This window comes from Geotrypetes seraphini, chromosome 10 (assembly GCF_902459505.1).
Source record: "Geotrypetes seraphini chromosome 10, aGeoSer1.1, whole genome shotgun sequence".
Lineage (NCBI taxonomy): Eukaryota > Metazoa > Chordata > Amphibia > Gymnophiona > Dermophiidae > Geotrypetes > Geotrypetes seraphini.
In genome coordinates this window covers 104,984,860-105,009,905 of record NC_047093.1, presented here as the reverse complement: position 1 = coordinate 105,009,905, position 25,046 = coordinate 104,984,860, and the positions used below count along the sequence as shown (strand labels likewise).

Genomic DNA, 25,046 nt, shown 5'->3' with positions numbered 1-25,046 from the left:
ACATATCCTCCCAGCATTTTAATGTCTTCTCTTCCTGTCCTAATGCTGATAAGTTTAGCTATTGTTTATTGGTGATTTTCAAGACTGATCTTTTACTTCTTAGGCTTTCAACCCAAGTCAGAATCTTTACTTCTTTGATGTGGATATCAGTCCATTAAAAATGAGATAAAGGGCAAGCAGCTCATGTAGATCTTTGATCACCAATAACCACACAAACTTTGGTCATTATCTCATGCTAGAAAACTGAACTGGCTAACTGAAGATGCAAGTTAGTCCACTTTTCAAGGTAATATTTAGAAATAAAACAAAAACAAAGGAATAAGGTAATACCTTTTTATTGGATTAACTCAGTGCATAAGATTTGTCAAAAGTACTGCATTCAAAAGATGGAAAGGACAATCATATCACTGCAAAATGTCCATGCCGACTATGATAGCTTGATTTAAAAAGAAAAAAATATTATAAGCATACAGTGTGGATTAAACTTGTATTTTGCAGTGATATGATTGTCCTTTCCATCTTTTGAAAGCAGTACTTTTGACAATTCTTATCAGGTCTCCTGAAGCAGATTCCGAAACAGGGATGCGTAGGGACCCCCTAAATTGATATCACAAGCCAAGTACTTTTTCATTACAATCAACCATCTTTGATAATGCATCTTTGCACACTATGGACTTTGATACATTTAAACCACATGAAGATATTTATTGAATACATTCAAACTAAATGAAGATATTTAAGATAGTCCGTTGAAACATTTTTGAAACAATTTATTGAAACATTAGACATTTTGTTCCACCAAATCTCAGAGAGTGATATAATCGCGATGACTGGAAGGTGAAGTCTTTTTGTAAAGGTGGCTTTTTAGCCTTTTTTTTTTAGTTTCATATCTCTGAGCGGAGTATACATGTATTGATCACTCTCTGTAGACAGAACTTTTTTACTGTTAGTCAGTCTGCTTGAATATATATTGTACATTTTTCTGACTTCCTTTTCATAATTTTTAATCCCTGGGTCTCTAAAGAATACATCTATCTTTAGCATTAACTTTTAACATTCAACTTTCTTCCATTTTTCTGCTTTCTTCTCAAAATCTACTTTTCCATGCTTTCCCTTCCCATCGATCCATGTGTACCATCTCCTCCCTCTTTTTTCTCCCCTCCTCCCATCTATCCATAAGAAGTATTTCTTCTTATATCTTCCCTGTTCCACCCATTGCTGTGCACCATCTCCTCCTGCTGTCTTCCCTTCCCCTCCATCCCTATGCACCATCTCATCCCTCTCCCATGGTCAGACATCTCTGTCTTCCCCCCTCATATGATCTGGCATCTTTCTCCTCTCCTTCCCTCCCTCTTCCAGAGGTCTAACATCTCTCTCCTCTACTTTCTGCCATTTGGCATCTCTCTCTCCCCTGCTTCCCTTCCGTTCTGTGGTCTGGCATCTCTCTCCTTCCCATTCCAGTGGTCTGACATCTCTCCCTTCTCCGAGTTATCTCTCCTCCCTCCCAGTGTAACATTTCTCCATCTCTCCTCTCCACCACTATCATGTCCAGCAATTCTCCCTTTCTTCCTTTCCCCATATACATCATCTCTCTTTCCCTCTCACGCCACACACTTATGTCCAACAATTCTACGTTCCTTTTCCTTCCCCCACCGGCAGCATTTCTTTCTCTCCCTTCCCATTACCACACCTGTGCAGCATACCCCCCAGCCCATTAATTTGTCCTTCCCAACCCTCTCCCAGTACATGCAGTCCCAACCCCCTGAGCATGTCTTCCCTGCCTTCCCAACTCCCAACTCCCTACCCCCCTGCACCCAGCCCCTCCCCTGTCAGGCTCTGCATCCAGTCCCCTTCTCTCCTATCAGGCACTACACCCAGCCCCCTCCCTGCCAGGCTCCGCACCCAGCCCCATTCCTGGCTCTGCACCAACCCCCTTCCTTCCCCTGTCAGGCTCTGCACTACCCCTCCCCTGCCTGGTTCTGCACCCAGCCCTCCTGCCCTGTCTTTTATCTCCTCCGATCCCTTGTGGTCCAGAGATGCAATGGGCAGGAGCAAGTTTTCCACGCTCCTGTCCCGCTGCTAACCAAGTCATTGGAGGCTGCCATTTTCTTTAGCCGCTGAGTGGCCCCAAGCAGAAGCATGCTTTGGCGCTGCTGCTCGGCACTGAGCGGCTTTCTTATTGGCTCCCGTGAATTCTCCCAATTCTTGAGAATTCACAGGAGCCCATCAGGAAGCCGCTCAGTGCCAAGCAGCAGTGCCAAAGCGTGCTGCTGCTTGGGGCCACTCAGCGGCTGAATAGAACACAGGCAGCCTCCGACGACCGGGTTAGCAGCGAAGCAGGAGCGCAGAAAGCTTGCTCTTGCCTGCTGCACCTCTGGACCACCAGGGATCACAGGATATGGCAGGAGCACCATTTTTTGGGGAGGCCCCGGCCCCCGTGGTCCCCCCCCCCATTACGACACCTATGATATAAGGGAAACATGAAAGCATTTCAGTGACAGTTTCACAGGAAGAGGGAGGAGTTTGTTGATAAGTAGGAGAGAGAGAGGTAACAAAGCAGTTTAGATTTCTTTGTAGTATGAAAAGAAGCTGAAGTCTTTGTTAAGTCCCGTCTTACATTCTTGGATTGTCTTAAAATTTCCTTTTAGTATTCTGATTAGAAAAACTGGCCACTGCACCAATGATTTTATGGTGAGAATTATTTGTGTGTCCTCAGTGATACAATTACCTGCCCAATTGGGTATTTTTATAAAACATCCTGGTGGGTTTATTTTATAGCCTCTTCATTCCCTTTGCCTTCTTCTAACCACACTGGCGCTGTGGTATAAACAAACAAAAAAGATTTTTCCTCTCTCTGTTAAATCCTAGCTCACGTTTGTGGTCTAACAAAAGCTCTGGTAGGAAACACTTTTCAAATCTGACATATTGTAATCACAAAACAGAAAATAAAATTATTTTTCTACCTTTTGTTGTCTGGTTAATATTCAAATATAGTTGGTCCCAGGCTCTGGTTGTCTTCTGAACTTGCTTGCCAGGGTCTCCTTCTTTTCTTCTTTCTCCGTGCTAACCATCAATCTTCTATCTCTGTTCTCCCCTTCCGTTTCCCTTCTCTTCCCAGGAGGTCTGGCATCTTTCCTTTTTTCGTCTCCCTCCACAGATCCACCTTTTCTCAACTACCCTTCCATCTAGCATCTCTCTCTCCTTCCCCACCACCCCAGGGTCCACCATCTCTCCCTTTCTGTTCTCAACTACCCTCCTATCCAGTATCTCTACCCCCTTCACACCATCCCTTGTGTCCAACTTCTCTCCCTTTCTGCTCCTTCCCTCCCTAAATCCCATTATCCACCATCTCTCTCTCACTCTTCTGTTTTTAGATCCATTATTTCTTCCCCCCCAAGGTCCAGCATATGCATGTCTCTTTGAATCCCCCTTCCCTCCCTCCGTATACATTAGGGCCCCCTCCCCTGAAGATGCCCCCCTGAAGGCCTGGACCCCACCCCTGAAGGCCTGTCCCCCCCCAAAGGACTGCACCTCCCCTGAAGGTCTGTCCCCTCTGAAGGCCTGCATCCCCCATGAAGGTCTATACCCCACCCCTGAAGGCCTGCCTATACCCCCAAAGGCCTGCACCCCACCCCTGAAGGCCTGCAACCCCCTGAAGGCCTGTCTCTCCTCGAAAGACTGTACCTTCCCCCGAAGGACTCTCCTCCCCCCCGGAAGGCCAGTGTGTTCCCCTCTGGCCTCCCGCACCTTCCTTTACCTACTTACAGCAGAGAGCAGTCTACAGAAAGGATCACGGGTACTTTAGCAATCCTTGCAGGTTGCCATAGGCCTCAGGAGCTGTTGTCCTTCTCCCACGGTCCTACCCCTCCTCTGACGCCAGAGGCAGGATCGCGGCAGAGGGATGATAGCTCCTGAGGCCTATGGCAACCTGCAAGGATCGCTATAGTGCCCGCGACCCTTTCTACAGGCTGCTCTCTGCTGCAATCAGGTAAAGGGAGGCACAGAAGGCCAGGAGGGAAGCCGAACACTGCAGCACTTCCCAACTGACCCTCCTCCCTCGCCCTCTAAAGCAGGAGCGGCAGCACCATCCAGCAAGAGGCAGTGCTGCCGATCCTGCTTTAGGGGGCGAGGGGGGAGAGTCAGACAGTGAATTGGGAGACCGATTTTTTTTGGTTTTGAATTTATTCACATCGATTCACCCGAAATGAATAAGTGAATCAATTTGAATTGTGAATCGAGCAACACTACCAAATACTTAATTAACCACTGGTGCACCCTAAGTACAACCATCCTCTAAGATATGACAATCGCAAACAAAAAACAGAATCTGCAGACGCTCAGACAAATGGTTCGACAACGAACTACTGCAACTCAAACGACAATGCAGACATCTCGAAAGAGAATGGAGAAAAAATAACCGAGAACACACAAAAACAGCCTGGAGAGCACTGAACAAACAATAAAATCACTAAAAGAAAAAAGAAAGACATACTACACCAATTAGATAGGCACAGAAATCCAAAGACACCAAAAAATTTTTCAAATTACTAAATGAACTCACAAACACCAAACCCTACCTGGCCATCAAAACCGCCCTTTCCCCCCCCCCCCCCCCAGCCAACCAACTAGCTGAATTCTTCAGAAACAAAATCTCAACAGCTAGAAATACCATCAATGGGACCCCAAACCACCTTGATGAAATCTCACTACCACCCATAGAAAAAGAGTTCTGAGCAGCAGACAGAAACTATTCAGACTTCCCAGACTTACAATGGCTCGACTAGACAGACTCTACAGAAAATACAATCATGCGGCTTACAACCTCAACCACTGTCTCCCATACCTGTTAAAAGCCTTTAGCACTAGATTCCGCACTCACCTTATGCAGTGGATTTGTTACATGCTCACAGAGGGCCAATTTCCACAAGATCTCACTGAAATCATCATTACTCATATTCTGAAAGACCCATAGGGAGCTACAGATCAGCCATCTAATTACAGACCTATTGCCTCAATACCGCTATACATCAAGCTAATGGAAGGCCTCGTAGCAAAACTTCTCACTAAATACTTAGAAAACCACAACATACTCCACCCCTCACAATCAGGCTTCAGAGGCAACTACAGTACAGAAACACTACTAGCCAAACAACACCTGAGCAAAGGCAAAAAAATGCTGCTCATAGAGCTTGATTTCACTGCAGCATTTGACCTGGTAGATCACGACATCCTACTACAAACATTGGAGGCAATAGGAATCACAGAGTCTACAATTGGTTTAAAGGATTCCTCCGTTCAAGGAGATACAGAGTTAAAGCAAACAAAGAACAATCGGAATCCTTGACCAACCCCTGCAGAATCCTCCATGGCTCTCCACTATCTCCAACACTCTTCAACTTTTACATAGCCACACTCGGCACTTGCTTAGAAAAACTAGGCATAACTTCATACAGCTACGCAGATGATATTACCATTGTCCTGCCTTTCGACCAATCTACCCTCAACACAACACACAAACTACACATAACACTAGAAACAGTGTTACAATGGATGAGAAACCACAAATTAAAGCTGAACCAAGACAAAACCAAATTCCTACTTCTAGAAAGAAAACAAAACCCCAACCATAACAAACCTAGAAATAAACTCCATCATATATCCCATCCACCCCAGCCTAAAACTGCTGGGAATAATGATAGACAAAGGCTGCACCATGCAACTTCAAATCAGCAAAACTGTCCAGAAGACATTCACAATCATGTGCAACTTAAGGCAAATCCGAAAATACTTTAACAACAAACAATTCAGATTCATGATCCAGTCGCTAGTCCTGAGACTCCTGACTACTGTAACATCCTATATCTGTCATGCCCTACCAATATGTTAAAACAGTTACAAACAGTGCAAAATAAAGGTCTCAAACTGATATATTTGCTGAAAAAATATGACCACATTTCCACCGCTTTCCGAGACTCGCACACGCTCCCAGTACAAGCACGCATACAAAACAAATTCTACTGCACCCTATTCAAAGCCCTAAATGGAAACTGACCAAGCTATCTAAACAATTGCCTAATCAGGAACAACAAATCCAGACCAAGGAGAACCCAAGCACACTTTACCTACCTCACTGTCAAAGGCACATAAAGCAAAAAAATATATGACGGACTATTAGTCACCTGAGCAGTGAGACTAAACCACCACCTCTCCAATCTGCTGACCACAATGTCCAAAACCTTCAGGAAAGAATTTTTTTTTTTTTTAATTTTTATTTATAAATTTTTGCATTCTTACAATATTTGAATTGTACATATTATATTCAATTAATACATGAAAATTGTGATTGCAAATAATTCATCTTATCATATAAAATATAACCCTCCCCTTTTTTCATTTCTTATTTCCACATAATATACATTCCCCTCCCCATTCTAATATAACTATTACTAATGTGCTATGAAATCTGATCATTGGAATAGCGAGTCAATGGTTCCCAAATTTTCTTAAAATTATGAATATTTCCCTGTTGTAATGCTATTGTTTTTTCCATTTTGTATATATGACAGACTGAATTCCACCAAAATGTATAATTTAATTTGGTATAATCCTTCCAATTTTGAGTTATTTGTTGCATGGTGACCCCTGCCATATTAATAATAATTTGTTATTATTTGCTGAAATTGGACTCTGAGTTCTCATTGCTGTACCAAATAGTATAGTATCATATGAGAGTCCTACATGATTTTCTAGTAATTCATTAATTTGGGGCCAAATTAATTTCCAAAATGCATTTACACAGGGACAAAAAAAAATTAAGTGATCTAATGTCCCAACTTCTACTCTGCAATGCCAGCATCTATTAGATCTAGTACTATCTATCTTTTGTAAGCGCGTAGGGGGTCCATAAAACTCTATGTAACAAAAACATCCAAGTTTGACTCATAGATGCTGACTTTGTAGATCTTAATCTCCAGGACCAAAATAGTGGCCATTGAGACGCAGAAATTGTCTGTCCAATCTCAATACTCCAAATATCCCTAAGTCCAGTTTTCTTTTTTTTATTTAAAAATCCATATAACAATTTATACCATTTTGCGGCTTGGTGACCCAAAAAATCCGCCTGGAAACATAGAACCTGCAGACTATATTGGGTATTAAGATCTTTCCATTCAGGGAACCCTGCCTGAATAGCTTGCTTCAATTGCATCCATTTAAAATATTGTGTTTTATTTAATCCAAATTTATGTTGCAATTGTGAAAAACTAAGCATTGATCCTTCTGAAATAACATCATTCAATGTTCGTATACCTGCAATTATCCATTGTTTCCAGACGATTTTGTATCCGCCAATCTTGATCCTGGAGTTTACCCAAATAGATTGATTTAATGATTTAGCAATTGGCTCTGGTGATAGATTACTAATATTTCTTAATGTCTTCCAAGTATCCAATAGAATTCTGTTATCTTTATATTGTCTAGGCATTTTTATACTAATTAGATGTTCTAAATGTAATGGGAACAGGAGCCGCCATTCTAGATATAGCCAATCTGGTACATTCTCCATGAGATCTGGGAGGATCCAATACATACCCTGTCTTAGAATATAGGCTTGATGGTACCTATAAAAATTTGGAAAATTTACCTTTGTAAAGATACTAAAGCAATTCTGGGTCTTTTCCCAAACCAAACAAATTTTGTAAGAATATTGTTTAACTTTTTATAGAATGACCCCTGAAAAAATATTGGTATCATACTCATTTGATAACAAACCACAGGCAATATCATCATTTTAATTGTTTGAACTCTTCCCCACCAAGAAAGATGTAAAGGATTCCATTGCTCACACATTTCTGTTATTTTTTTTAATAAAAGTTTTTTCATTTTCTTTGACTGTATCTTCAATTGTATTTTTGATAATAATTCCTAAATATTTTAACCCTTCCTCTTTCCACATAAATGAATATGAATCAAATAATCCTTTGGTACAATGAACATTAATTGGAAGAATTTCCGATTTACTCCAATTAATTTTATATCCAGAAAATTTTCCAAATTTCTCTAGAAGATTTAGTAGACTTGGAACAGTATTCCCCGGTTCTCTTAAATATAATAATATATCATCTGCATATGCAGAAAGTTTAAATTCCCAGTAAGAGAATGGGATTCCCTTTATCTCCTTAGTTTGATTAATTGCAATTAATAAGGGTTCTAAAACAACATCAAAAAGTAAGGGGGACAAAGGACATCCTTGTCTAACTCCCCTACGCAAGTTAAATCTATCTGATAAATTGTTATTAATATATAATCTTGCACCAGGAGAGCTATACAAAGTCTGAATCATTTTAATAAAACCAGGACCTATTCCAAACCATTCCAGAGCTTGATACATAAAACTCCATTCCACTCTATCAAATGCTTTTTCTGCATCTAAAGATACCATAAAAACTGGATCATTCATATTTTTCGCTAAATTTAAAGAGTGAAATGCTAGTCTAGTATTATTTGATGAGTGTCTTTTAGCAATAAATCCTTTTTGGTGTACATCAATAATAAAATGAAGAGCTTTTGCCAATCTTATTGCTAATACTTTAGCAATCAATTTACTATCTACATTTAATAAAGAGATAGGCCTGTAATTTGAAACCAAGGTAGGATCCCTGTTTGGTTTTGGTAAGACAATAATTACCGAATCAGCCATAGTACCTGATATATTCCCATTATTCATTTGGTATTGATACAAGTTTAATAAATATGGTAAGATAATATTTTGAAATGATTTATAAAATTCAACAGTATAACCATCACCACCCAGAGCGGATCCAACTCTAAGAGACTTCAATGCTGATTCTATTTCTTTTAAAGATATAGGATCTTCTAAACTTCGTTTTATATGATCCGGAACATTTGGTCCAATAAATGAATTTAAGAAATTTAATCCATCTTGTTCTTTATTTTCATAAGATTCAGAAGAATATAAATCTTTATAAAAATCAAGAAACTGTATTAAAATATCCTTAGTGTTAGTGTGTGTATTGCCTTGTGTATCTTTAATTGCAATAATCTTAGATTTCCTTTTTTTTGCTTTAAGAAAATTTGCTAATAATCTTCCAGCTTTGTTTGAATTACCATAGTACTGAACTTGCTTATAGAAGATATCTTTCCTCACAAATTGAGAAGAAATCTCATTATATTTCGCTTTTACTTTTAATAAATTTTGTAATTTATTATGTTCCCATTTCTCAATTAATTTATTTTCTAATACTTTAATTTGTTTTTCCAAATCAACATATTGTTTTTTAAGTTGTTTTTTAATAAATGCTGAATATGAAATAATATTTCCTCTCATTGTTGCTTTAAAAGCGTCCCACAAAATCTCAGCATTAATATTGTCCGAATTATTAATTTGAAAAAATTCATTCATCTTTAATTTAAGATCTTCCAGGAAGTTCGAATCTGCAAGTAAAGCATTATTAAATCTCCAAATTGAATTAAAGTGTTCTATTTCATCATTCTGAAAGTCAATCCACACACCAGCATGGTCTGAAATTACAATGGGATCAATAACTGCTTTTAACACACGCTGCGCTATATTATTAGATACAAATATATAATCAATTCGTGAAAAAGATTTGTGGACCTGAGAACAAAAAGAAAATTCCTGATCATTAAAATGAAGAATACGCCATATATCAACTAAATTACAAGATTGAACCAGATTATCTAAACCTAACGATTTCATAATTCTACTTGGTTTCTTATCCAAAATCGGATCCATTACAGCATTGAAATCTCCTGCTACGACTAAATTAGAAGCAGCCAATGGTAACAGTAATTATTGAACTTGTTTAAAAAACTCCATTTGATTCGAATTAGGAGCATATAAATTAAATAAATCCAGGGTTGTATTTCCCAGAACCATTTTGATATGCACCCATCTTCCTAAAGGATCATAGTTTATTAATTTGAAATCAGCATTGCACTTCCTATTTATCAGAACAGCAACCCCAGCTTTTTTCCCCACTGCAGGTGCAAAGAAACATTTAGAAATCCAACCCCCAGATAACTTCTTAGATTCAATCTCAGAAAGGTGCGTCTCTTGAATAAAATATATGTCCGCAGTTTGCTTCTTAAGGAACGTTAATACTTTCTTTCTCTTAATAGGATGATTTAAACCATTGACATTAATAGAATACATTTTTATATCCATCTATTTTATGATTAAATTTTGGCAAATACTTCTATGATAATATATATGACCAGACCTCAGCACATTTATTAGATATATTTCCTTTTCCCAATCCCCCCATCCCTTACCCCCCCAGAAAATAAAATTATAAAGAGACAATTCAAATTTTACATTTTTCCCATTTTCATTCCTCATAAATACATTATTCCTCTGAACCCCCCTCCCTCCCTCTATTTTCCCTCCCCTCCCCCCATAATCATTGTCTGACCTGGAACACACATTGGTATAGCAGACCCTAAAACCCCCCCCAAGGCAACTAATATCCCTCCATATTGAATTAACATATCTCAAAAGTTCAGCTATTCTTTTTCCCCCACATATATAAATATTTAATTATTTATATCTATATATACTCAATCATTCAATTAATAATTATTGACATTAATATTGATAATTTCATTTTAACATTCTTACATAGAATTATCTATAATGAATTCAATATAAATATCTACTTAAACGTAGTAAATTATTCATATAAATTAATTATTATCTTAAAAATTCTTTACCTCCTTATTAATTATCCCTTCTTTAAAAATCCCAATTCCCTAGACTTAACCCTTTATTTAATAAATTTTTTGTATTTCATATCAATTAGTATCTAGATAAATATATAATTATATTAAGACTCATATTTAAATTAATTCATAAAAAATTATAAACATATCCTCTCTTCAAAGTCATATATGTCCCATCTTAATATTATTTAAACATATTTCAAATTTAGCTATAATTCCATGTATATTAAATATTCATTGTTAATTTAAATATATTCATTCATACAGTTAATATATGTTAATACCAGCATCTAACCAATTAATTTTAAACATTTTCATGTAAAATCATTCATAATATATTCAATATAAATAAATATTTGAATAAAATATGTATTTTCATATCTATTAATAAAACTCTGAAATCATTTCCTATTTTATTAATAATCCCTTTTTTAAATATTCAGTATCCTATATTTATCCCCTTATTTAATCAAATACTGTTATTCATATTAGTTAGTAGTTAGTAGTTGGGTAAATATATATATCAGTAATAACTCTCATAAATAAATAAATTTCTTATTAAATTAAGAATATATCATTACATTCAAAATATTAAAATAAAAATTAGTCAAAGGATCCTCAAATGCATTTAAAATAACTTGGTCCAATATCATTCATCTTCCTCTTTTTCCTTCTTTCTTCCCTTTTTTTTTTTCCTCTTTCCTTCAAAATGAGTCTTCTCCATTTTCTCTTTTTCTTTAAACAATATTCCTTCATGTAGACATTGGTTCCTCTTGTGATAGAAACTCTTTAAGTTTTGCAGGGTCTTGAAAATACAAGGACTTATTTCCAGTAGACACTCTCATTGTAGATGGATAGTACAAGCCATACATGTACCGTATTTTCTCGCATTTAACGCGCGCGTTATACGTGGTTTTTACGTACCGCGCATGCGTTGTACAAATTTTTTTTTACATAGTTCCCCCCCCCCCCCGACGTCCGATTTAACCCCCCCCCCCCCCGCAGGACCGCTCGCACCCCCACCCCGAAGGACCGCTTGCACGCTTTCAGTTAGTTGTCTGGGTTCGGGGAGCTCCGCGGTTATGCCACCATTTTGCGCACTCCAAGCCACGCCCCCCGGAAAGAATTGAAAACAATGCTATTCGACTCATCCCCAGATCACAATGCATATTCTATCTATCAACCTTGTAATCTCTCTGGGAACATCCAGGCCAATTCTTTTGTAAACTGCCTAGAACTCAAAGGTATTGGTGGGATAGAAGGCACCAATGTAATGTAATGTAACTCCATGTTGTACTAAGATGGAAACAAAAGGATGAATATCCCCAGTTCTTGCTAGAGCAAAGGCTTAACTCACCATCCACTACAGCTGCTTTTGTTGGCTCAATTCTAGAAATAATTTCAGCAAGATCAGTATAGGAGGCATTGGGGCAAGTAAACAACTAGAAAAGAAAGAAAATAGAAGACAAATTATCTTAATGATATGTCTCAAGTATTAATAGTGAGGGGCCTAAGCTACTGTGAGCTGCAGCACATGATTAATGAGTTTACCTGTTTGTTAATGGCTGTTGTATGATAGAAGGGTTTCTGCACTGAGGTTTACCCCTCTGGTAGACATTAGTGTACAGCATGTTAAAATGCATGCTAAGGAGCAGATTAGCTACCCTGAAGCAATGCAGGGTTATACACTGAAGTCTTCCATAGGGGCTTAACCACATAAACCTATAGTTAGGTTGGAGGCAGCCTCATCTTTCTTTCCTTTGCATCACCGTAATTTAAAATAAATAATGTACCTCTGGCACCCTCCCAAGAGGACCAGACCAGCCCTCCCCCTGATTAAAAAATAATTTTCTTGATGTCTAGTTACCCTCCCACCTCCCATGACCCCCAGCAGCCATTCTCCCTCAGTAGGACCAACCAGCCCTCTACCTCCTGACTCATAAATACTATCCTGGTGTCTATAGTGGCCCCCTTCTTCCCTGCCTGATCTGAATTAAAAAGAAATAGTCCTGCATGTATAGTGAGGACCCCAGCTCCAAAGCATATATGATGCAGAAGCGATGCCCATTTGTTACTGCCTCTGGGCCATCATTTTCATATTGGCAGGGCCAGTCTGCCATATAAGCGAATTAGATACCACAGAGATTCTTTTATAGTTTGTGGGGGGGGGGGGGGGGTTGAAGGCTTTGATCAAGTCAGGTGGGAGGGAGAGGGATATCAGAAGCCAATGCAAACCACAAGCAACTTTTTATAATAAATGTTACCCTTCTGGTTATAGTGCCTGAGTCAACTGCTACTCATTTGCAAGCTCATTGCTGATAACGTATGGCAGTATTTTTGGCATTACAGTTTTGCAGTAGAGCCATGTGCTGAACCTGCTCTACTGCAAGGCTTTTTGGGGAAAATTCTGTATAGGATGCTGGTTTCTGCAGCCGCCTAAGAAGCGACTGAGAATCACACACCTGTATCCTATACAGAATCTCATCTTCCCTAAGGGACAGATGCCCAACACCGCTTAACCGGCCTGATTCTTTAAGTGGCACCTATGTCACAGGTGCCGGTTAGAGGATCATGCCTGATCCCTTCCCATCAGCTAATTGCAGTAAGGTAATCCTCTGCTGCGATCAGCTGAGCAGCCATGGCAGGGAACCTCAAACCCCACCATAATTTGGCTGGCAGGAGGGATGCCCAATTCCTCTTGCTGCCACTCCCCCCAAACTCCCACCTGACACTGTCCGCTTCCGCTTCAGGAGGGATTCCCAATCCCTCCCACCACAACCTACAACCCCCCCTCAAAGTCCCCCAGCAGGAGGGATGCCCACTTCCTCCTGCTGGAACCTCCAAAACAATCCCACCACCACCACGCTAGGCAGGAGGGATGCCCACTCCCTTCTGCCAGCAGGCCCCACCCAAACCCATGACACCACCTCCCAGACCCCAGCACTCCCAAAACCCACCCCAACATTCCCCCCAGTATCTTCTGTAGTTCAGCTAGCTTTAGGAATGCCTACTCCCCCCAGCCACCGGTCCTGCCTCTACAGAAAAGTTGCTTTGATTAGTGCCTTAGGTACCCTGATTGGCCCAGGCACGTAAGGCATTTTCCATAGGAAGCATCTTAGGCACCTGGGCCAACCAAAGTCTTACGCCTACTTCCCAGTACATTCTGAGAAGTCCCTAAGACTCCAATTGGCCAATGCCAAACGCCACTCCAATGGGTGGCCCTCTGGCTGGCCGAACTACAGAAGGTACTGGGGGGTGCCGGGTGGGGGGTTCAGGTCTGGGGTAGTATCATGGGTTTGGAGGGGGCCTGCTGGCAGGAGGGAATGCAGGGGGACTTCAAGGCAGGGGTTGGGGGTGGCGGCGAGAGGGACTGGGCATTCCTCCTGCCACAGAGTGTCAGGTGGGACTTTGGGGGTGGCAGCAGGAGGAATTGAGCATCCCTCCTGCCGTAGACAGTGTCAGGGGGTCTGGGAATGGTGGCACGAGGGAATGGGCATCCCTTCTGCCGGCCAATTTGTGGTAGGGTTCTGGGGTTTATTTTATTTTTATTTATTTTAGGTATTTATATATTGCCTATCAAAGTTATCTAAGCGGTTTACAATCAGGTACTCAAGCATTTTCCCTATCTGTCCCAGTGGGCTCACAATCTATCCAACATACCTGGGTTCTGTGCCACAGCCGCTCAGCTGATCACAGTAGGGAGATTTCCTTGCCACCCTCAGCTTAGTGGCTGCATCTATTTGATGGCCAGCATTTAAAATGTAGACCAACATTTTAATGGCCTACATTTCAGGCGCCTATCTTGGCCCTATGGAGATGCCTAGGGTTGCTTAAGCTCACCCAAGGCCACTTCCAGGTGAAACCATGTCCATACCCTGCCTTGGAGAGCTTAAGCGTCCCTAGGCACCTCCCTGCACCAGCAACAGACACCTATAGTGTAGGCGGCCTGCTTTGGGGGGTGGGGGGGTTGTTTGTTTTTACGTGCGTCCCAATTGGCTGGTTGGACAGCGGTAAGACACCTGCCACTGCCTACAATCGGGATGCTGTTTACAGAATTTGACCCTTTGTGTTTTAACTCCTGAGTGTTTTAACATGCACAATACTAAGAATCAGTGTGAACTATAGAAATTGAAGGCAACCACAGAGTCATTAATTTGCTCTTTGGCATCTCAAGATTCCTAGGGCCCAATATTGAACTGTAGGAGGCAACCCGTTTGTTTCTCATGGTTGGTAGCAATCCCAGATAGTCAATGCTGGGATCACTGGTATTGAATATCCAGAGCAAAGGTCAGTGACTTGCACTTAGCCAGCAAAACTGATTTTCGTTGGCTGGCCAATGAGCCTGATAGTCAGCGGGAGATAGTCAGCTATCCTCAGTTTCCACTACTCTTATCCATGCTAAAATCTCCACAGTTGTCCTATTTCCTGTAGTCCATCCTCCCCTTATGGCAGCAGCAGGCCTGGAGCCTATGCTAAGCCACGCTCTGCCTCCTCTAATGCAAGCTCCTGTTTTTGTGGAGGTGCAGCTAAGGCCCTGAGGCTGCCTGATTGAATAATTGTGCTATGCTGTGCTGCTGCTTGCAACAATCAAGATGAGGACAGACTGTAGGAAGTAGAACAGAAAGGAAGAAGTTCTGGACTCAAAAGAGTGCAGTGGGTTGGGGAGGGGAAAGAAGAAGAGATACTGCTGGATCTGGGAGAGAAAAGGAAGAAGGGAAGGAATGATGCTGACTTGGTGAGTGTTGTGGAGGTGCTGTGTGTATCCCCTGGTAATGTCATGCCTAACTGGATGACGCATACCACATGTTGGGAAAGTGGCTAAAGAACTCAAAATAAGCATACATCTGAAGGTTTGGATTTGCAGATCTCTTGCCGATCTTTTAGCATCTTGTCAATGACTTTATTCTTTTGCCAGACATCAAAGACAGTCTTCCCATGCTGATAACCCACTTCCTGCAAACAGAGTAAGGACAAACCAAAAAATCTGAATACATATGCTAATCATTTTACAGCAAACTATTTGGAGCAGGGTCTTAAAAGTTTTAACAGCAAGATTTCACTTTTTCTGGCATGCTGAGGGTAATTCTATAACTGGGCTACAGAAAATAGGTGCCCCAAGGTATAAAAGAACATATGAAGAGTTACCATGCTGGGATGTAAAGCCCATCAAGGCCAGAATCCCTGTTTCCAACAGTGGCCAACTCAGGTACAAGTACCTGGCAAGAATCCAAAAGAGTAAAAAAGATTTTATGATGCTTATCCTGGATATACCGTATTTTTTGCTCCATAAGACACACTTTTTTCCACCAGCCAGCATGTCTTTTACCGGTATATTAATGGTGCAGAGCCTCCTGGTATCCTGGGCTTATTGTATTTCTCCTTCAGTCAGATGTGGTGGTGGTGGTGGGGGGTGTTGGTTTAGCTTTGGTTTGGGGAATTGGTAGCATTTATGGGTTGTTGTTGTTTTTATCTGATTTCTGAGACCTATCAGAACACAGGGTCTCGGTGATAAGTTGGATCGCTTGGCTTGAATAGGGTAGTTATTTGGAGGGATGGAAGGGGGTTATTGCAACATGGGTGGGGCGTACTGGTATAGTTATAAGTTTTCTATGTTATTATGGAAATATTGGTGATGGAGATGTTGATCTTTGTGTGTTGTATTATCTTTGCTGAGATATTTATGTAATATTGCTGTATTCACTGCTTTGGCTTTTGAAGTGCTATGTCAACAATAAAAATTGTTTATACTTAATGGTGCAGAGCCTGGCAAAGAATGTGGGGTTGGGTGCAGAGCCTGGCAGGAAGTGAGGAGGGCTGGGTGCAGAGCCTGGTATATATTAGTACACAATTTGGTTCAGAATGTTTTTTTTCTTGTTTTCCTCCTGTAAATCTAGGGTGTGTCTTATGGAGCAAAAAATACGGTAAGCAGTGGCTTACTCCAAGTCCATCTTAATAATGGCTTATGGACTTTTCTTTTAGGAAATTATCAAACCTTTTTTAAACCCTGCTAAGTTAACTGATTTCATCACATTCTCTAGCAATGAATTCCAGAGTTTAATTATACATTGCATGAAGAAATATTGTTCCTAGTTTGTTTTGAATTTACTACTTAACATCTATCCTTTTCACTTCACTCAGTATTTTATAGACCTCTATCATCTCCCCTGAGCCATCTCTTTGCCAAGGTGAAATGCTCTAACCACTTTAGCCTTTCCTCATAGGAAAGTTGTCCCATCCCCTTTATCATTTTCATTGCCCTGCTCTGTATCTTGTCTAATTCTGCTATTGGGGCTCATTTTCAAAAAAGAAAAACATCCAAAGAGTGGCATAAAGGTTCAGACGGATGTTTTTCTCACCAAACCCTTCCAATTCACTATTTTTGAAAATATTTTGTAGACCAATTTCTATGGTGCTTGTCTGCAGTGTGTCTAAATCTCAAGGGGCATGTTAGAGGCATGGTTTGGATGGGCTAGGGCAGGCTTATGATTTGGATGGTTTTCTGCAATTATCAAACATTTTAGAAAATGTCCAGAACACAATTTAGACATTTGGGGTGTTTTAACAAAACATAAGTGCCAAAAAAGTGCCCCAACTGACCAGATGCCTGCTTGAGGGATGAAAGCATGATCCTCCCCAACACTTCCCCAGTGGTCATTGACCCCCCTCCTGCTCCCCAAAGCTGTGAATGAAAAGTACATACCTGTCTGTAAGAAGCTTCAGATGTTATGACCAATCCTAGTATAGCAGCAAGCAATTTCCTAGCATAGAACTAATGGCAGTATATCCAACCATAGAAATGGAGACCTAGGCCCATATCCCATTCTAACTACTACACTTATGGTGTAATATGTGAGCCTTCCACAACTCACCCAAATCCTACTGAACCTACATGTAGGTGACACCTGCAGGCATGAGTGCTATTGGTGTGTACAGTAAAGTTTGGGTGGGTTTTGCAGGGCACATCATACACTATAAGGGGATTATTTGCTGTTCACTTCAGTGCCCCTTAAGGTGCTCTACTGCTCTGCTGGGATGTCTGTGTGGTTAGTCTACTAAAAATGCACATCAGCTCACCTGATGCACATCAGCTCACCTATCTTTGGACATCTCCAGTGTTTTTGAGTACACGATTGACTCATGGAGGTGATTCTCCTGTTCTGCACGAGAGTTTTGGCTGCTGTGTTTAAAGTGTACCATGAGTGGATGAATGGAACCTTTCTGACAATCCGACATGGTAACTGTGAGGCAGCATGAGCCATTGATACCAGAGGTGAACGTCGGCTGTGCAGATTGGTGTGGGTCAATCGGCATGCAACTCACCATCCAAATGAACCAGGGGGTTACCAGATGTATGTCCAAAATGACTATGCAGTGAACCCTGTAGAGAATGGGGCTCCGGAGTAGATGATTGGTGACTGCACCCATGCTCACAAGAGTTCATCGCAAAAAACAGCTGCAATATGCACAGGAGTACCAACATTGGACTTGCACCAACTGGCAGAGGGTTACCTTCTCCAATGAGCTCCATCGAATGAATGGATGTTGGTATGTTAGGTATGAAATTGCCAAGAACAAACACCCAGCAACCATTGTTGGATGCACACAAGCTGGAGGCGATAGCGTAATGGTCTGGGGAATGTTTTCTTCATATGGTCTAGGTCCCTGGATACTTCTGGAAGGCATTCTCAACTGATATGAGTATCTCACCATCTTTGATGATCAAGTACACCCCTATGGTCAATGCGATCTTTCAACAGGTCAGTGCAACATGCTATACCACCAGAATTATTTGCGAGTGGTTTGCAGCTACTTCCTTGGTCATGGCATCTATGCTATCAGAGGCAGTTATTCTGGATATTTGCAGGTCATCATAATAATGTGGCTCGACCATATAGGACATTACCTCCTATCCCATAACTTTCTATATTCTTCAGGAGTCATTCATGAGGTACTTTGTCAAATGCCTTTTGAAAATCCACGAAGTAGAAGCCTATTCTATAACAGAACCAAGGTGCCTACTGTTTTAGAATACTAGTCTAAGGGGGTCACGTGATGATGTGGGCTTAGATGGACGCATCTGTGCTGAGCTCCTGCTCCCCAGGTTTCATCGGCTCTAATTAACTCCTGAATTTGGAATAATTCAAGCTGAAGCTTTTTTAAAGATCAACACTTTTCTAAAACAGACTAGATGAGCTCCAGACTGTCCTGTCAAATAGTATGGCGGTTTCTTCAGGGGACTCGGCACCTTTGATGTCTCTGGATTATGTAAAGGAGCTCACCGCAGCAGTTGTACAGGGGCTGAATCCCAGCCTCACACAAATTTCTAACCAATTGGCTAAGATGGAGGCACTTTTTTCTGATCTTTCGCGCAGGACTGGTGGACTTGAAGTACAGGTTGCAAATATTGAGGATTCTTAGACACTGTAGAGTCTCTGTGGGAGAGACTTTGTTGCCAAGAAGACAAATTTGACGATTTAGAAAATCGTTCCCACAGGGACAATGTGTGTGTAGTGGGGTTGCCTGAATCTATTTCTGATTCTGCTCTCGTTAACTTTAGAGCAATGGCTAAGGGTGGACTTGCCGCTTTCAGTGAATTTGGGACCTTTAAAATTAGAGAGAGCAGGAAAATATACATTCGCTTAAGACCCAGAGTAGTAATTATAAAAATTAATAATTATGCCTGCAAAGCAGCACTAATGCAACAATACTGGCAACATCGAGAGTTGTTAAAATATAACGGTCACCAAATACAGCTATTCTAAGACTACTCGGCCTCTAATGGAAAAAAGAAAAAATTATACCGTTTGTACTGCTCTTTTGCAGAGAAAACAGCTTTTTATATTGGCTTATCCTGCTGTACTTCGTGTTTTTACATTGACTGGATGGCGATCGTTTAACACTATAGAAGCAGCCAGTGATTATTTAAACTCATTACCTTTGGCGCCTTGATGAAATCATTTTGACATGTCTTGAATAATTTCATTACAATTAGTAATATTAGTAAATTTGGTCAAGTTAATGTCTCATAGAAGAAATAAATAAAGAAGAAAACTTAAAATAATATTAGAAGTGATATATGCTATGTTTCAATTGAGATTTAGATCTTTAGGTTGTAGAAATATAAAAAATAGCTTCTATAGAATGCAGAAGGTTTAAACTTAATAACAATAAGATAGAAACTATTAATTTAATGTTTAAAAAACACAATTGATGTTGTAGAGCTAAGATGGAAATTAAAGGAGCAGCTGGAAGCCTGGCAAATGCAACTCTGGGGAGGAGAAGGCTGCAGCAGAGACAAAACAAAAATATCTTAACTTGGCTGCGTCTCTTTTCCAACAGTTCTGTGAACAATTGCAAGGCGGCCAAATTGAAAAGGGATTGCAAGACAAGAAAGAGGCTAAATACATGAAAAGGTTATTCTATATATAGCTAGTCATTATATTGCTAGTTAGTTTCAGAAGGACAAGATTTGGCTATGGAAGACTATCTTGACAAACATTAGAACCAGGTCTGTTTAGCTATAAATGATTTCTCAAATATGAGTGATAGCAGTTCCAAGTGACTGAACTGACATTCGAATTCCTGATTGTGAATGGAAGCTGGTCTTATTGCCATTTGCAGTTTTGGTGAGTCTGATCAGCTTTTGCACCCATTTGGAATCCTCAACCAGTATGATATTCCAGAGCAATAACTCAGAAGATCTGATGGACAGGACCTTTTTCTGGAGGGGAAAGATTAGATTACAACATCGGTTATGCACGATTGAGAAATCCCATTTTTTCACCCATATACCGCGTACCCGTGTAAAACGCGCACACGAGTATAGCGCGCGGGGAACACAAATTTATGTAAAAAAAAATTAATATAGCGCGCACACGCGTATACCGCGCATGCTAAAACCTCCTCCCGCCTACTCCGAACCGGCATCCTCCCCCCCGCTCGCTTACCCGAGAGAGCATTTTTTTTTTTCCATTCGAATCCGGCATTCCCCCTGCGAACCGGAATCCTCCCCCCCCGCTCGCATCACCCCCCTCCCCCGTGATCCTACATCCCCCCCAGCACCGCAAAACATCTCTTACCCGTTTGGGCACCGGCACCGGCACCAATGCACAGGATGTGCCAGTGCCAGTGCCCGAAGATCCTCCCTCATTGGGTTGGGCTGGGCTGGGCTGGGCTGGGCGGTGCGGTGCGAGAGACATCCTCCTTCTTCCTGCGTTGGGCTGGACTAGGCTTTGAGCATTTGCGCATGCTCAAAGCCTTCTGGTCTCGCTCTCTCCGAGATAATCTGGTCAGATACTAAAATGAAATATTTAGGGATCCTATTTGGTCCCACTATTGAGGAGACCAGTCAACTTAACGCAGAATACCTATTAGCAACTGTTAAATTCTTAATGCAAAAATGGTCCCCTCTCACTCTCTCTTGGTGGGGCAGACTTGAATCAATTAGGATGGTTGTTGCAGCTAAAATAATATACGTCTTAAGTATGATTCCATTTCTCCTCCCTAAACAAATATATAAACAGATTGACTCCCTACTTTCTCAATTTTTAAGCAGATTTTGAGCCAGTGACAGAGACTTCCCTGCCACAGTATGTCTAGTAGCACTATAGAAATGATTAGTAGTAGTAGTAGTAGTAGAAGATGATAGGCAACTGCTCATTTCTTCACAAATCTAGTATTTTAAGGTTTAAAGTTATTTTCAAATATTGGCTTCAAACACATTCACTTTTGATGGAGCTTCAAGATGCTGTTTATACTGTAAAATGGAGGAAATTTTTTTTAATATCTGGGACAAATATATCCAATCCCTTCTGGGAAGTGTCTGTAGTTTGATAGTTAATTAATTGGATATCATCTAAATGAGTTCTTGGGGGTGGGGTTGGGTGTTTCCTAGTCCTATATGCAACTTTTTATTTTGAGAAGGTTCTGATAAAGAGATTAGGAAGGGGTAGATAAGGTCCACTGCTGCCTATCTCTTCCTCCATCCTAGCTCTCTAAAAAAAAAAAAACCTGCTGCCTAACTCCCCAACTAACTGCTGTCTAGCTCTCCCTCCATCCTAGCTTCCAAAAAAAAAAAAAAGTCCTACCTCCCCACCCCCAAAGGCTCCCCAACTCTCACCTGCCTCCCCACCCCCAAAGGCTTCCCAATCCCTTACCATGAAGCCACCCATGTGGCTCCTTCTCCTCCTACTCTGCTCCTCGCTCAACACCACCCTCTGCTTATTACCTCCCTCTCCCAACCTCCTCAATTCCGCAAGGGTCAGTAACATCTGCCCTGGCTTCAGAATCCCCACGCTGATATGCACCAGAAACCATTCCCCCCCAAAAAACCCTCGACAAACCAACCTTGCCTCTCTAAAGCCTATTCCCCCTGCCAACCTCCCAAACCTCGCCTCCGATTCGCTCACCCCAGTCCCAACACTTTATTGCAATATCAGATTCGCATGCAACAAGATCCAAATTTTGAAGGATCTACTTGAGGATTCTGACCCTGGATTCCTATGAATCACAGAGTCTTGGATCACAACAGATGATCAATTTACCCAAAATGAACTCTGCTCCCACGGCTACCATGGCCTTTTCTCTCCTAGAACTAACTGAAAAGGAGGTGGCCTGGCATTTCTCTACAAATCATTTTTTGATGTCCAGCTCCTCGAAAAAGGCAGTCACACCTCACTAGAATACATGCTAGCCTCGGTCAATGATGAACTCCACCTTCACGCACTGGGTATCCTGCTTCTATATCGCCCACCCACCCCTTGCAACAAATCCTCTGAACTCGTCCTTGAGACTATAACAAATGCCTTCCTCAAATTCCAAAGACTACTGATCATCGGGGACATCAATCTCCACCTAGACGACCTCACAAGCAAGTACACAACCGAATTCATTAGCTTCCTCACCTCCCTTGATTTCCCCCCCCTGCCCCATCCCCAACCCATGAAAAAGGGCATACGCTAGATCTCATCAGTTTTCTCAATCTTACCGCCCACAAAACTCTAGCCGGTGACACCTGCTGGGAACATGTACCCTGGTCGGACCACCTCTTAGGGACCTTCTGTCTCCCAATTTTCATGTCACCTTTTGGAGCTCCACCACGCACTTCCAATTCCATTACCTTCCGCAAAAAAATTACGAACAACCTATTCTGGACCAAATTTCTCAACCTTCTCTCCTCTGTTCCTCAGCCTCCAGAAGCCAATTGGCAAAATTGGGTCGCTCTCTCCCAGTCCACCTATTACTCCCTTGCCCCTCTTTCCACTAAATCCATCTCCTACTCCCATAAGGCCCCTTGGTATCTCCCCTATCACAGAGAACTAAAGCAGAAATGCTGAGCTCTGGAGCGTAAGTGGAAAAAATCTAAATCCCCCATAGATAAACAGTCCTGGAGGGTCAATATCAAGTTCTACAATACAGTTCTGAAAAAAGCAAGACAGAACTTCTACGGAGATAAAATCACCAGATCCAACAACCAGAGCAGTACTCTATTCAATATCTGGCATTCCTTAATTTCCAAAAAAGGCTCCACCTTGGTCCCCTCCTCTACCTCTGCTGGTGTTCTGGCGAAATTCTTCAACGATAAGATCATTACCTTGAGATGCTCCTTCTCACCTACAGTTCCCTACAACTCTCTGGTGCCCACCGACTCCAATTCTACCCTAACGACCTCCAACCCCATCCCAGTCGACAGATCCTGGTCCACCTTTGAGCACGTTTCCGAATCCCTGGTCCTCAAACTTTGCCTCAAACTGAAATCCTGAAACTGCTCCCTAGACCCATTCCCCTCCTACCTATATGAGAAAATTCCTGCGCAGGCCATCTCATCTATTACCAAACTCATTAACTCCGCCTTACACTCGGGCCTTTTCTCCTCTGAAATGGGCCATATTGCCCTGACCCCTCTACTGAAAAAATCTGACCTAGACCCCTCCACACCATCCAGCTATCACCCAATAGCAAATATCCCTCTATTAACCAAGATGCTCGAGTCCATCATAGCCACCCAACTCGCATCATACTTAGAGAGATTCTCTATTCTCCTACCTTACCAATACGGATTTCGTCCAAATTTCAGCACCGAATCCCTACTGACCTCCCTAATCTCAAAGGTCCAACTATTCCACTCTCAAAATAAGTTCGCCATCCTCCTTCAATTCGACCTTTCCGCTGCTTTTGAAGTTGTCCACCATGACATCCTAGTCTACCAACTCTCCGAAATAGGCATCAACTCCACAGTCCTAGATTGGTTCTCAAAATTCTTACGTTCTCGTTCTTACACCGTCAACATGAATGGCACCTCATCCGCCCCCTGGAAACCAACTTGTGGAGTCCCGCAAGGCTCACCTCTTTCCCCTATTCTTTTCAACATCCATATGTCCTCCCTTAAACTCCTACATCTATCCCCCTAGAAACAATTTACACTTATCCCGACGACATCCTAGTCCTCCTCGAGACCGACGCAAACCTTACCAACCTCTCGGAGAACATATCCTCCTGTATAATGAACCTTCAGTCCTGGGCCCATATGGTCAAAATGAAACTGAACAAGTCCAAAACTAAACTACTATGGCTCGGCCCAAAACTAGAAGTTCAAGTTCAAGTTTATTATTTGATGAATCGCCTATATAACATTCTAAGCGATGAACAAATTTAAAAACAGCTTATGAGGTAACAGACAATATTAGAACAGTTTTAAAACAACAATTTTAGACAACGGATGTTATTAAGACACAAATAAAAAGTCAAATTACTTATAAATTTTCTTAGGGCATGTGGTTTAGTGACAGACATAATTTAAAGGGGAAGAGGGAAAAAAGTTACAATTTTATCAATCAGAAAAACACAAGGATGGGGAGATTAAAAAAAAAATAATAATAATAATTAAAAAAAAATATATATATATGTATTTTTGTTTTTGTTTTTGGAAAAGTCTACATTGGCTTAATCGTTTAAGTGATAAAAGCATCATTGAATAAGAAGGTTTTTAAAAGTTTTTTAAAAGAGGTGAGATCCTTTTCTTTTCTGATAAAAAGTGGTAAGGCGTTCCAGGTTTGAGGAGCTATAACGGAAAACATGTCGTTTCTCCTTGTACCCACTATTTTCAAAGAAGGAACCGATAATAGGTCTTGAGATGACGATCGGAGGGAACGAGGTGAATAATATGGCGTAATCATTCTAGACATAAACTGTGGTTCGTTGAAAGATAGTACTTTGAAGACCAGAAACACTATTTTGAAAGTAATTCGGTGGCTAATAGGTAGCCAGTGGGACTTGATCAATAATGG

General features: G+C 41.2%; 1 protein-coding gene across 1 annotated transcript in view; it reads right to left on the bottom strand.

Annotated features, from left to right (window-relative positions):
- PNPLA7 (patatin like phospholipase domain containing 7) overlaps positions 1 to 25,046 on the bottom strand; it is an 864,087-nt gene that overhangs the window by 37,440 nt on the left and 801,601 nt on the right. The window contains exons 33-34 of the mRNA XM_033959965.1: positions 15,604 to 15,714; positions 12,119 to 12,203 (exon numbers count right to left, since the gene is read on the bottom strand). Coding sequence (XP_033815856.1) covers positions 12,119 to 12,203; positions 15,604 to 15,714 — 196 coding nt within the window. The remainder of the gene's footprint in view (positions 1 to 12,118; positions 12,204 to 15,603; positions 15,715 to 25,046) is intronic.